General features: G+C 43.7%; 1 protein-coding gene across 4 annotated transcripts in view; it reads right to left on the reverse strand.

Moving 5' to 3' along the window:
* Positions 1 to 14,792, reverse strand: part of LOC147899782 (transcription regulator) — a 74,007-nt gene that overhangs the window by 24,795 nt on the left and 34,420 nt on the right. For all 4 annotated transcript variants that reach the window (XM_087376816.1, XM_087376815.1, XM_087376817.1 and 1 more), the window contains 12 exons: positions 12,894 to 13,142; positions 12,649 to 12,795; positions 12,348 to 12,433; positions 12,161 to 12,266; positions 11,808 to 11,903; positions 11,531 to 11,683; positions 11,026 to 11,208; positions 9,141 to 9,391; positions 8,922 to 9,060; positions 8,713 to 8,841; positions 8,562 to 8,630; positions 8,342 to 8,419 (listed from right to left, as the gene is read on the reverse strand). In XM_087376816.1, the coding sequence (XP_087232942.1) occupies positions 8,342 to 8,419; positions 8,562 to 8,630; positions 8,713 to 8,841; positions 8,922 to 9,060; positions 9,141 to 9,391; positions 11,026 to 11,208; positions 11,531 to 11,683; positions 11,808 to 11,903; positions 12,161 to 12,266; positions 12,348 to 12,433; positions 12,649 to 12,795; positions 12,894 to 13,142 (1,686 nt within the window). The remainder of the gene's footprint in view (positions 1 to 8,341; positions 8,420 to 8,561; positions 8,631 to 8,712; positions 8,842 to 8,921; positions 9,061 to 9,140; positions 9,392 to 11,025; positions 11,209 to 11,530; positions 11,684 to 11,807; positions 11,904 to 12,160; positions 12,267 to 12,347; positions 12,434 to 12,648; positions 12,796 to 12,893; positions 13,143 to 14,792) is intronic.

Raw genomic sequence — 14,792 nt, forward strand, 5'->3', positions numbered from 1 at the left:
TTTTACATTATGCATTGGTGTGGATGCTGTTTTACTAGCTCCACCCTCACACCTTGATTGTACAGTCTCATAGACCCATCTGTCTTCCGAAGACTTTAATAAACACTCTCTCTCTCTCTCTCTCTCTCTCTCTCTCTCTCGTATCAAAGGATGGAGTGATCATCAGACCCCAGTATCTGGAGGCATTGGAGATAGATATTGGGCAGATGCGGGTCTCGTCCCACCAGCTGAGGCAAGGACAGCCGCAAGCACACCTAGAGAGAAGCAGATCTGCAGGTTATGCACAACAGAGGAGGTAAAGATAGACGAGCGTTTCCTAAGAACTTGCCCAGGTTATTATAAGATCCATGGACAATACCACTGCCTCTTTTAGGAGGGGCTTATCTGATTGAGATACAGCAACACCAAGAGACCTTACTGAGATAGACCAAATAGCAGCAAGTGACAAGGCCAGTGATAGATCGAGCATTGTGACATGTCACAGATTTCTACACATTTGAGTCAACCCCAAGACAGTGTGGAGTAGAGGAGTGAATATAGCTAGCATGAGAGCAGGGGGAATGAACGGGAGAGACAACACGGAGCAACGGAGAAAAAGACACAAACCATGCACGATGCAAAGAGTGACTAGAGCACGCACGATGGAGGTCCAGCCTATCTCAGAGAGGACCACCCACGCCAAGGTGGCATTTTTTATATGGCCCATTGCTCGCGGAGGCCACACCTCCCACCACAACAAGAAACAACTCAACAAACACACACCATGGCAACTGGTTAATTTTTTTGAGAACCAATTTTCAGTTTTTGATTTTCGAGCTTATTAGCATAACATGTATCAATGGCCGTCTCACGAGCCCTTTGCCTCAGCCCACAGTGGCTTGTCTGAGTTACTTTTTTTTGTACTTTGTCTCATAGGCCCGGAAGACATCCGAGACATCCCAAAGACATTAATACACATCTCTCTCTCTCTCTCTCTCTCTCTCTCTCTCTCTCTCTCTTGTTGGAGATATCATAGTCAAAGAGTGTGTAGTACTAGGTGATCTAGTACTAGTGTATGTGTGTGGGTCTTGTGTGAGTGCCATGTGTCATTGTGTGTGAGTAGCCTATATAAGGCTTGTACTTCACTTGTCTTGTTACACTTGATGAATGAATGAGCGCCTTTGTCATGTCTACATTTGAGCATCATTTCCTCACACCCTAACCTTATCTCTCTATTTCTCTTCACCATGTTTCCAACATGGTATCAGAGCCACTTAGCCTTGCCATAGCCATAGCTGCCACGTCATCCTAGACCTAACCCTAACGCTAATTCGAAACCTAAATCTACTCCTTTCTGTTGGTTCACCTCGCCTCTTCTTTTCTGCACAGCCGCCCTCCATAGCCTAGTTTTCACCCTGTTTTTCCTCTCCATAGCCAGCCTTCATTCCTAGGTGCTCTTGGTAGCTTTCCTACCTGCTGCTTCCAGCCCTACAACTGACCATCTGTCTGCCTCCAAGTGCTGCGTGGTGATCAACTTCTTCAATTCGGAGCATTTACTTGCTGCACATGGGAAGGAGGTCTCAGCTCCGGTCCTAGCACAAATGTTCAAGCAGGCTGTATGCCACGGCTTCCCACCTGTGTGGAGCACCACCACTATTGTGCCGATACACAAAGCCCGAGACCCTATGGATACTAGGAATTAATGCACCCTCATGATTGACCATACTCTATACGTTGATGACATAGTCCTTATCTCATCATTAGCGGAGGGGTTGGAGGCCCTAGTGGTGTTCTGCAGAGAGAGAGAGAGAGAGAGACCTGACAATCAACCTTGGGAAAACCAAGGTTATGGTTTTCAACACCTCACGTGCAATTGCTAGCTATTAAATCTCAAAAAATCACCACTCCGTCGAGTCAACTTCACTTACCATTGTGAGCTAGTGGAGATAGTGCAATCTTGCACATATTTGGGAGTAGTCTTCACAAGACCCATTTTCACAATGACCCATACAGTCTAGACACGAATCACACAGGGGCGGAGTGATTTCAGTCGGATGGAGAGACGTTGCTTCTAGGCACACTTCCAGGACCAACCGACGAAGGGCTGGCTTTTTGATAGATTGGAGGAAATTTGAGCAACTACAAGTGACTATGGGGTCCAGGATGGTTCGGAGTAAGCCCTCGGTTCCACATGAGATAGTACAGGCAAAGTTCGCCATGACACCTCTACAAGTTGATGCCATCTTTCAGACAGTGGCATTCATCCATAGAGTCTGGGACTTACATCGATGGAGACTATCGAGGCTGGCCCTAGAGTCATCCAAACGACTAGCAAAGAGCGGAGCACACACATGGTATGCACGTATATCCACATGGTTTGCCATGCACAATATTCAAAGGGACAAGCTTCCCCCCTTTCAATACAGCATGGACACACCCCCTGAGTCGATCCCGCGAGATGAGATTAACCGTATCATACGGTTAGATCTCCTTCAACTCCATGCATCCCAAACTTTGGGGGGGGATCAGGAGCTCCCCACCAAGTCACATGCTTCCAAGAGACATATGCACGAAGCATATCCTCAAGGATCTGACTCGCTCACTCCGAATGTCCATCCATTCAGGATGTTCGAACCAACTCATGCTAAGTTCAATTTTTTGAACATTTCTCACTAGAAATGACCCGTAAATTTAGGATCATGATCAATGATGATCTCACCCAGAGACCCATAAAGACTTGATGATATCTCTCCACAAACATATGAGCCAATTGTGGGATAAATCCTAGCCATCCATCTTTAGGCGAGCAGCATAGTGGACTAAAATGAAAAGCTGCCCTCTTGTTCAGCCATGTGTCATGATCCTTTTTATAAGTCACTCAATAGAATAAGTGAAACGAACCCTTAATTTATGTACAGCCTACCTTTGCCATCTCCTTCGTCGTCGCGGTCGTCTTCTTTTGTTTACACCACCTTTCGTCACCATTGCCCTCCTTCAACATGGACTCTCCTCTTTGCCGCAATCTCTTCCTCTCTGTCATCTTCTTAACCTCCTTTCCTTCTCTCTTCACTTCTCTGCTGGCTTCTACTCGCCCTCTTTCCCCTCCTTGCAACCTATTGTCCTCAAGCTCAGGCAATATGCCTTCTATTCCCAACCCGGCCAGGCCGCCTCCATATTGCACTTCTTCCATTACTGCTTCATTCAGGCACCTTCTCCACCCATTCATCGTCTTGCTTTCAAGAAATGCTCCAATCGCCTCGTCGATTCTAGACACAATATAATTTGTCAAAATTTGATTTTTGTTGCTTATGCTTTCGACTGTTGTGCTTATTGCCCTAATCCATGTACAAACTATATGCAATTCTATCTTCTTTCTCAACATGTGGTATAAGCGCAAAGTGCTATTTAATGAAAATGCATAGTCAAGAACTGCAAGTCCCAAAAGTGCAACTGGCTGCAAATGTGTCCGCAAATCCCAAACTAATGCTTGCTGCAAATGCAAAGTATGACTGGCTGCTCTGAAATGCCACTGACTGCACAATGCAATCACTACAAAAATGGCATAAACCAATCATTGCACTGTGCTGCAATCTGAAGTGCAATCCCAAACTGAAAAAGCACAACCCAAATCTGAAATAGCACACCCACGAGTGCTCAAAAAACCTTCTATTAAAACTTGAGAATCAACCATACAAATAAGCAGTCCACAGGGTACTGATCATGGAAGAAAATAAAGGACACACTGGCTGTTAGAAAAACCAGCCTGTCTCCTAAGAACCCAACTCATTGCCTAGTGATTTTCTCGAACAGAAGCTATCAGCCAGGGAGGAGATAAATACAACCAGCAAATAGCTCTTGGAGTGATGATATAAAACATACCTACAGGCCAAGCCCTTGCAGAAATGCTCCCTTCGATGGTCACTCTAGAACCTAGAGTCCCACGCTCCCATATGGCGCGCAAGGTGCAAATGATATCCTACCACATGGCAATCAGGATGCCTACCAGGGGAGCCTGATGTCCACCCATCACAAAGCTGCAACGGGCAACCCAGATGTTCCAAGCAGGGATGCTGGACACCGTCTCCCAAACATTGTCCTCCAAGGACGTAGACGAGCAGGAGGAGCTGCATCGTATGCCTCTATCCTGAGAGCACACTGACCCCAAAATCTTGTAAGCTAGAGAGGCTGGGTCAATGGAGAAGGCGTGTCCTCCCTCTGTCAACCACACAAACTCATCCCCCAAGTGAAGTCTCGCTGCATCCTCTGCATGTGGCCACAATCAGGAGGGCTCCCGTTTATATCCTCTGCATTGCCCACAGCCCCAAGGCAATGTGGAATCATCTCCAAAACTCTTTCTGTGCACTGAAGGCATCTACCATCCACCTACATCTGCTCACACCACAAGCCAATGGACAGGACTCCGTAGGCCACAATCCAGGAGTAAGAGATATTCTAAGGCCTGAGGTCCATCCACGGACGTGACCAAAAGTGGGATATCACCTCCAAGGGAACCTACTACTCCAACCTACGGCGCTCTCGCAAGCGATGTGTGCAGACAGTGCAATGTGAAATGTGTGCAAGCTGCTAAATGTAATGTGCAATATATCCAAGGAAGGGCACTTTCCTTCGTCTTATAATTTTTGGAGAGGAAGCGTGCCAACTCTCCCCCACGAATGTGTAGTTATGCAATAAGTGCCATGTGCTATGTGCGGAATGCAATGTACCATGTCCTGAAAGCAATGTGCTATGACCTACCTCCCAAGCACTTATTGCATAACCACGAATGTGTGGTTATGCAATAAGTGCCATGTGCTATGTGCGGAATGCAATGTGCCATGTCCTGAAAGCAATGTGCTATGACCTACCTCCCAAGGTGGAATATACCCAAGGAACGGCATGTTCCTTGGCCTTAAAACTTTTGGAGAGGAAGCGTGCCAACTCTCTCGCCACATGAAAGAGTTGTTGTGCAATAAGTGCAAAGTGCTATGTAATCCAAACGTATATTCCATCATTTCTTTTTGGAGAGAAAGCGTGCCAACTCTTTCAAAATTATAGTTGGCTGCCCATATCTACTTGTAAGTCTATCTACAACCACCCATATGGCATCATGTCCAAGTTTAGTTCGTAACAATCCAACAATAAAATCCAGGGAAATACTTTCCCATTTCTTATAAGCCAACATGTGTCCAGCACTCACCGCTAGCCACCAAGGCTAAGTGCTAAGGACATAATTGACATGGTGGTTCACTGATAATCTGCTAATCGATGAAAATCGTAGATTCGTTGTCAATGCATGGGAATTCGCTGTCAGCGCGTGGGAATTTGTGGTCAACGCGCTGAAAGAACGAATGAGCCACTAACCGCTGCCGAAAGTCAATACGGAGACACCACCGCAAGCAGTTGGTTCTTTTCACCATTCTTTTCATTATGTTACTATACAAGGGATCCGTATTCACCAGCAATGAATGGGGCCTTCCCTACAAGTAGTAGATCCAATCACGTTACAAGCAATCTTCAAGAATAAAGGTGTTTTGGAGGTGAGGTGAACCCCACGGAGTTGACCACACGAATGAAGGTTCGGTAAGAACGCGTGCGGAAAATGAAGTGTCCTTGGGACACATCACATAAAGGTGGTTACCCAGTCGGAGAGAGCCATGAGGGTTACATTGCTCGTGTAGCCGACAAAGTGACTTCCAGTAAAAGATACTCGGCAACACGGGAGGGGGACTGTTAGGGCCAAAGGCATTTGGATGAATAAATCATGAAATGCTCCATTGGACCAATGAGAATGAAATGAAATACCGTAATGATGATGTGACCCCCGTAGGCGCTATGAAAGCTGGGGAAAGCTACGCCACCCAGGATTTCCAATGGATGCAGCAGGCCTTGTCTTTAGTGTTCCGCTTTATTGAGTTTGCAATACTAACATTCAAGAACATAACGATGACATTTGTTCACATCTTTTGCCGATAAAAATTTATTTGACCAAAGCAACCGTTCATTGGACACCACAATCTTTACAGTCATAGAATTCTCCATGTAGTATTGATGGATATTTTTATAAATATAATCAGGTAGCATATTTTAAACATGGCCCTCACAAGAAATACAATATGGTAGCATAAAGAGAGAATGGCCTAAACAAGATAAGATAGCTAATCTGCACTCAAAAAAGAGGGGAAAAAAAGAGTTTGGGAGATATATTACAAATGGAGTCATTGGCAAACAAGGATGTAGCACAGGGAAAAGTATTGGCTTTTAAACAAGTGAGGAGTTGTCATTTGCAAAAATGAGAATCATGACCCAGAGCCGCCCATCCCCGCACTTGGGTTGTAGCGTATAATATATAATAATGTTTTAATGTCTACTAATCACAGATTAGTAATTTTTCCTGTCATGACACTCCCTCTTGCTGAATGGGCAAGGTGATACATATTACAATAACTTATCTAGCTCTAAGAACCTTTAGAGATAAACGCAGAAGGAAAAGAATTAGAAGACAAGAAAGAGATGTTGCTATCAATCAAGTCGCTAGATCAATCACATGATTCGCAGATCTCGAATCCAATACGTACCTAATATACCCAATAATAATCCGAAATCTGCTGTACGGTTAGTGGTTGCGTGAACCAAAAACCATAGGCCCGCAAGGCCTTCCGCAGGCATCTTTCTTCTCCCTCTCTCTCTTTGTGCGCACGCGTGCGTGTGCCCCCGTATATAGATCAAACACATGCACATCAGACACATGTGGGAAAGTATAAAGAAACTACAGAACTTAGGATCTAAGTGTTGGAAATACAGTGGTCACCTCCCCATTTGTAAGCCTCAAAATGAGGAGAGCATCGGGGAGGTGGACCTAGGGTTAGGGTTGCCACATGGGCATCTGATTGGATGCCATGTGGGCAACACACCCAAAGGGTGAAACAACTTTTTGGTAGGGGCATTATCAATGGGCTGCTTGGCGTATTGATTTCTTCTTGGCATGCCCTACTTGTTCACATCCTTCGAGACTGTGCTAAATGTCTTTTGAGGATGGATCTTCATGATTGCTGCACCAAATAGATCTATGATGCATACCCAAACAGTACTGTCTCCTGGCCTACGGGAAAGAAAGAGTGCACCCCGATCATTCACCACATCCTACTATAGAAACACCCAAACGATGCAGGAAATATGCACTCTGGGCTGAAGATGAGCCAACGGAGGATCACACCCTACTCCAATTACTACTCTGCAAATGGAGGTTATTGCTTGGATGTGGAGGACCCAACCAGCGCATTCGACCAAAAGATACTCCCATCATGTATCAGGCGAGAAGAAAAGGGCAGCCAGGAATACGCCCACGGATGTGCCCAAAAATAACATCAGAAACAGCTAGAATCCAATGACCAGAAGCATTTGTGCAAAGATAGCCAACCAGACAAGAAAGCATAACAGACCATGGTTGAATGTTCAAACCCCCATGCATCCTGGGTGAAGACATAATTGTATTTAAGAAGGCGAAGCGCAAATTGCACATATGCCACAAGGATAGACTGCACAATTCAAAGGCGAACATGCAGCGGCCATGTAGACAATTTCCAATAGTCCAGCTTCAAATGACGCACCACTTGATCAGGAGGAAGCAAGAGGCCTGGCCACAACAGATGATGCCCACACACACGCGCACACTTTTTTCTGGGGTGAAATCCACTGAAGATTATATTGCAAGAATCAAAAGCTGGGATCTCCAGTTACAAGTATCAGAAGATTTCATTATATGACACGCGCGCACACACACACACAAAAAGAAAGTAATTGAAGTGTTTGTAAGGCATCCTGTATTGACAGGAGGGTAGGGATGAATTACTTACAAAAGAGCACTTTTGAGATGCATGTTACAGTACAAAACAGAGACACGAATAAGCAGTTTATGGGCTAGAACTAATGCCTGGATAGCACAAGTGTGTCTTAGCAATTTTTTGCACTCATAGAATTCTCTATACAATATTGACAGAATTTTCATAAAATACTACATGGTAGCATAAAGAGAACATGCCCCTTACAAGAAATACAATGTGGTAGCATAAAGAGAGGATGGCCTTAACAGGACAAGATAGCTAATATGCACTCAGAAAAGAAGAGTTAGATCTGAGAACCTTTCAGAGAAACAGGCAGATGTGTGTGTGTGTGTGTCTGTCTGTCTGTCTCTGTGTGCGTGCGTGCGTGTGTGCGTGTGTGTCTGTCTGTCTGTCTCTGTGTGCGTGCGTGCGTGTGTGTGTGTGTGCGTGTGTGTGTGTGTGTGAGAGAGAGAGAGAGAAACAAATGCACATCAGAGGGAAAGTATAAAGAAACTACAGAACTACCACAGAAATAACCTTACTTTCTGGGCAAAAGCCAAAGATGCTTCTTCTTTACTGATACACTGGGAGATCATCTCAGGAATTTCCAAAACCAAGGCCTGTCAACAGTATCAGAATTGAGCTCACAAAAACTCAAAGAAGACATTAACCCATAGCATTGAACAAAAACAAAACATGAACCAGTGACAAGTACAATATCGCTAATCATGAACCAAAAACAAAAGTCCATGTTGTACAAACCTGAATTTCTTGATCTTGGGATGGTGATGAATGGCCCATGGATAAAGCTTTAGATATAGCAATATCCAGCTGCAGTCATAGAAAAGATCTTAGCCTACTTCAAAAAATATATATGTTAGGAACAATAGCTATTCGAAGTAAAACAAGATACCTTTTGCGCAATCAGCTGAAACTTCTCCATGGCTTCACCAGTGCTCACAGATGGCTCAACACCAGTGATATTCAGTTGGTCCATAGGCAATGGAGGAGAAACCGATGTGGATACCAGGGGAGGAGTGTCCTTCAAGGTATTCCAGATGCATGATTAGTAGAGCTTGCAAAAAGTAGGAATATTTCTCTACAGACTTGTAATTAAACTACCTTTGAGCTGGATAAGGTTTCCGAAGTAGTGGATTCCATGAACATTCCAGTAGTTGTAAAATTACTCAGTGAGGATGCATTGTCTAAAACCTGACGAGCTCCAGTATCCGGAACTAGCACCGAGCCTGAAGATGAATGGCTGCAAGGTGCAGTGCTCTTTACAATTTTGTTAAAACAAGAAATAGCTGTAACAACATGTAAGTTAGAAATAAAACAGACCTCAATGGTGAGGGGATGCGATGATCAATGTCCTCTGAACTAGACTCCAGAGCCTGATTCATGATCCCCATTCCCATATTTGATTGAGCACCTGCAATTCCAACGTATGAACCCGTGGCTTGCGCAGATGAGGTGTAGCCTGCACGACTCAACCCAGATGCAACTGGAGTAGCTGAAGAGACAGCAGAGCCAGACGGTGCAACAGGCGGCGTTTGACTAGGCTGATTTTGCCAAGGCAGACGAGCAAAATCCTGAAGGAAAAAAACATTGAATTCCATGACTACTTATCAAACAGGAAGTTTCTTTAGCAATACGAAAATGAAAGCACTAGTCAAAGTCACATTCATCAAAACATATTTTGTGATCTCCAAGCTATATAAAAAACGAATCATGCAAGGGATCAACAGCCAAATATTGGACCAATAAACAGGACCTTCTAGCAGCTACATGCACCAGCATGCCTCAAAGCTCCCTCTATTGAGAAAGGGCTCTATAAACGTCTTTTAAGTTCCAGTTACAGCTGTGCTTCTCTATCCTGACTGACACATGACTTCATTCAAAGTCCTTGAAAAGACCTAATTCTTATCATGACTAACAATTGACTTCATTCAACGTTCCCTTGAAAAAACCCAACCATTTCTCACGATGTCAGACTTTCTGTGATGAATAAATAAAGGCTTTATAAACCTTTGAAGGTTCCCAGTACCCCTGTGCTTCTCTATTCTGATTGACAAATGATTTCATTGAAAGTTCTTGAAAACCCCTGATTCTCTATCCTGACTACCAGTTGATATCATTCAAAAGTTCCGTTAAGAAAACCCAGTCATCTCTCACAATTTCAGCTTTTCTTTGATGTATAAATGCAATGGAAAGATTTTCCAAGTATGCGATGCAGTAACACACATTTACAGCTTACACTCCTTTGTTTGTCTGCATCTTTTACTCAAATCTTCCATACAACACTTTCATCTTGATCTTTCAATAAATGCTTGAGGCATATGAGGAAAAATGGCTTCACCTAGAATTTTTTGCCGAATCTTAAGTTTTTACAACCAATCTATACCCTCAAAGCATCTGTCTTTTGATTTTCCATGGACAATCAGAATTGATTATTGTTCTGATATCTGTCCATTCAGTCATAAAATGCAAGATTCTGCAGATACTATGAGAAAATATGCTAAATGGGAAAGACAAACATGATCTACTTCAACGTTAAAATACGAGTCTTGCACATTACATTTGCCAAAGCATAAAGCCATAAAGGCTGGCATGTGCACATAATGCTCAACTTGATGCTTGATTATGAGAAATTCTTCAAGTTATGTTAATTATCCACAATGCATCTCCAAGCCTGATTCATGCAGACAATAGGCAGATACAAACTATTAACTGCTACTACATCAATTTGACAATCCGAATTTCCATGCATGGTTTCTCCAAATTTTCAACTTCAAACTTGGTGGGCACTGGGTATGAACCTCCGCTTCATAATTTTGAAAATTTGAGCTTCATGGACAGAGGGAGGGAGTGTTAGCTTGTATGTACAATAAAGCAAGCCAAAACATTTTTTGAGTACGCTTTAGGGGTTGCAAGTGGTGCCCCTAAATTGAGGAGACCTACCAAATATTCAAATCCATCAATACAAATGTGGCAGAGATAAGGATTAATGCCAAGAGGTGAAATTATTTACAGCATCCATCAGCGGAGAACTTAAAACAAGCAAATAAGTTTAAATCTCAACATGCTTATAATAGGCGACTTTGTCCTCATTTACAGACAATAATACTGTTTAAAGAATCCACAACATAATATCTTGGAAAAAAGAATGACACAATGAATCTTCAGTCTTGGCAAATAAGGAACACAAAAGAATGCTGAATCTGACCTCATAAACTCGTTGCTGTGCATTAGAAAGTCGCCCTGGCTTTGGCCGAAGGGCCTCGGGAAGGCGAGCCAAATTTCCTTGAGAATACATAGATGCATCATAATACCCAACACCAACAGCTTCTCTTTGTTTCCTACGATGTGCCAATGCAGCTCCAATGACATCCTCCAACTCTCGAAGAGCCTGTGATAAAGCCAAAATACAATTTTAGAACTTTGAAATACCCTGAATATTCTTCCCTGGCGCACTCTCCACAACAAAAGAACTGCATATTTAACAACACATTGTCAAATGAAACCTCTTTGATGGTTTCAAGCATAAAGTGGTTTAGCCGCTGATTGAAAACTTTGAAAAAGCATTATTTCCATGAGGAGACTATGTAATTTAAAGCACATGCTGCATTTATAAGTTTCAATTAATAGATAATCAATAAAGTATTGTATCCATTTCTCCTACTCTTCCCAAAACATAAATACCAGGCAAATGCCATGAGTAACAGGCAAACCTTCTCTGTTGCAGCCTTTTCTATAACCGCACATCCCAGATCAAGATTGTCATTAGTGACAAGAAGAACTGCTTGTTCAAGAACTTCTCCAGTAATGTTCAAAGTTTGCAGCAGATTTCGTAAATGATTGGCCATCGCAAGCCGCAAAGGTTCCTACAGACCAATAGCAAGTAAGCCTGGAATTTATAACAACTTGCAAAGTACATTATGTTCCTACCATGATTATGCATTCAAAAGAAACATGATACCCACCAGGCACATGTTTTGCAAGCCATACCTTACATGTGACATGGGCTAAGCTCCCCGCCAAGCTAGCAACCATTAAATTTGCTGAGTGCCGAGTGCGACTATCATCAGCCTCCATTGCATAATCCTAAATCACATTGCCCAAAACTGAGAATGTACCATCTTCCAATTCGTGTGACGAGTCACACACAAATACTATCAGTACCAAAAGAAACAAATGGACCAAGCAGACCTGACCAAGATGCCATTCCCAGATGCTTATGTGAAACGCTATTACTGTTTAGATTGTCACTTTATATCCCACAATTCTCTACCAACATACACATTCTTCCCACAATACCTTTGCTTCAAGCTCTCTTGTGGTCATACAAGCAATTGTCATACCTTTGTTACAAGCTCTCTTGTGGTCATACAAGCAATTGTCACACTTCGATCAACAACCGGTGATATGATCTCTCGTATGGCCCGCTCCATAGCCGAGGGAACAATCCTATCACAATGTTAAAACCATCAAGGATTAGGACACCTTGACAATTAATAAATAGCTGACAAGAAAGGTTATAGCAAGCACCTTGCCAACTGTAGCTGCTGCCCTAGCGCTGCTAACTTTGGGTTCATGACAACATATGGGGACAAGTTTGGAAGTGCCATGGATAGCTGCATACAAAAATCACAACATTCCAAGATATCTTCAGATTCTACATATCCATGGAATATAATATAGCTCTACTTTCTCCTTTCATTATTCAATGCCCATCTCGCTTTACCAAAAGGACTGTGTTTGGTATAAAGAATTATACATTGTAGAGTTACAATTGATATTGAAATACATTTTCCTTGTAGCAGTGCTTAAGTCTTGCCTCCTCACACACCTGATTTCCAGAATAAGGTGACGGTGAGCCTGCAGTTTGAGGTAGACCCTGTGCACTTGGCAAGCGCTCTGATAAAGCCAGAGCAGCTACTTTCTCATCCTCTGGCAGCGCACCGCTTGCTGAGATGTGAGACGTCACAAGCTGCCCCTGCATAACAGAGTAGAAGGAATTCACAAATTTCATCATTGTGATGCCTCCCAAGAGCTGACCATTAGTCCTTGCATACATAAAAGTGTGAAAAATACCTGAGATAATGTACTAGAAGAAATCGCAGCATGAGATGCCGAAACAGAAGCCTCAGACGGAAGCTCCACATGACCCATGGGAGTGGCACTGGAAGAACTGCTTTCCACTGTAAAAGAAGGAGGTTGATGTGCCATGGATACATCTTTGTTGGAGAAATCAGGGTTGCCCTCAACTTCACGAGGGCGACCTTTAAGAAGTTGTGTGACCTTTACATCTTTCATGTCAACACGAAGATTCTTAAAGAGAACCTGCAAGCAGCCTTCTGGTTAGGCAAAATTCAAAATGCCCGCTTACAAAGGACCCAGCATACATAGTGGAGAGACAACCAAATTCCAACATTAGGAAATGATACAAGGACACTAACTCTGTGTGTGTGTGTGTGTACCAAATTCCAACATTAGGAAATGATATAAGGACACTAACTCTGTGTGTGTGTGTGTGTACCAAATTCCAACATTAGGAAATGATATAAGGACACTAACTCTGTGCGTGCGTGCGTGCTTGTGTGTGGGCCAACATTAGGAAATGATATAAGGACATTAACTTTGTGGGTGGGTGGGTGGGTGGGACACTAACTCTGGGTGTGGGTGGGTGTGCGTGTGCTGTGTGTTGGGGGGGGGGGGGGGGGGGGGGGGGGGGGGGGGGGCGCTTGTAAATGAATCCAGAAACATGCCCAAACTTATCATGTTAAAACACAACACAGTGTGCAGTTTCAATCTCATAATAGTCACCCATAAGGATGAACCATAAACTCCATCAAGTAAAGCAAGGACTAGATACTATGACGTCCCCACCAACGTCAACAACTACAAAAAACGAAATGAAAGAAGAACAAGCGAAGAAATGAGAGAATGAAAGATGTATTAACCTCTTGGGGAGGCCTGGAGGGCCTAAAAAAAGTAACTCATACAAGCCGCCATGGGATGAGGCAAAGGGCTCACAAAGGCCCTTCTTGAGTGCTATACTAAGAAACTAAAAACTACTACTCAAAACAAAGAAACTCAAAAATCATGAGATAACAAGAGATGGGACTAGGCCTAGCTCTCCAGTGGGATGCAAAGATATCGTATATCTCCCTCTGTCGGTCATTTGGGGGCTATGGTCACCATGATCTCTGTATCTAGTGAACCATATCAAGAGTGACAACTAGACTCTAGCGGTCCCCTCCGAGTAAAGCTGAGATCGGCTGGACCTCCATCGTGTGTGCTCTAGTCATCTTCTACATCGTGTGGTCTCTGTCCCTCTAGCTCTGTAGCTGAACGTCATCTCTTCCCGCTGATCCACTTTGCCCTCATATCAACTAGCTCCTCCTCCACTGCACTAGCTCTTGGGGCTGACTCAAATGCGTGGAAATCCGTGATGTCTCCATGCTCGATCTAACTCTGTCTCCAGTAGTATTGTCACCCCCTGATGTCTAATCTCTCTCAGTAGGGTCTCCTTATGTTGTAATATTTTAATCAAGTAGAGACCAATGTCATGACAGTGAATCCACCCAAAAGAGTGGCCAAAATCATGCCCCTCCTGGAAGAGACAATGGTGACGTCCACAGATCTCATAACAAACTAGGCAAGTACATAGGAAATGCTCCCCTGTCTCCAGCTCCTCCGGTGACCATAGTCTACAGATCCATTGCTCTATTGGTGTGCATGCGGCTCTCCCAACCTCTATCCTCAGCTGATGGGATGAGACCCGCATCTGTACATGGCTATCCTCAGTGCATATGAGACTCGTATGCTCTCTAGGTACTGAGGTAGGATAGTCGCTCCATTCCACAAATACTCTCAAAAAGTAATCATGATAGAACAGAATCTTGAGAGGAACCCCCCCGCCCGTCTTGAAGCGCTCATCTCGTGGGAGTAGGGAGGATATGGCCAAGCTATATTGGGAGGGGGTGAGCT

This window comes from Dipteris shenzhenensis, chromosome 7 (assembly GCF_047967505.1).
Source record: "Dipteris shenzhenensis isolate YYH24624 ecotype China chromosome 7, Dip_SZ_1.0, whole genome shotgun sequence".
Classification (NCBI taxonomy): Eukaryota; Viridiplantae; Streptophyta; class Polypodiopsida; order Gleicheniales; family Dipteridaceae; genus Dipteris; species Dipteris shenzhenensis.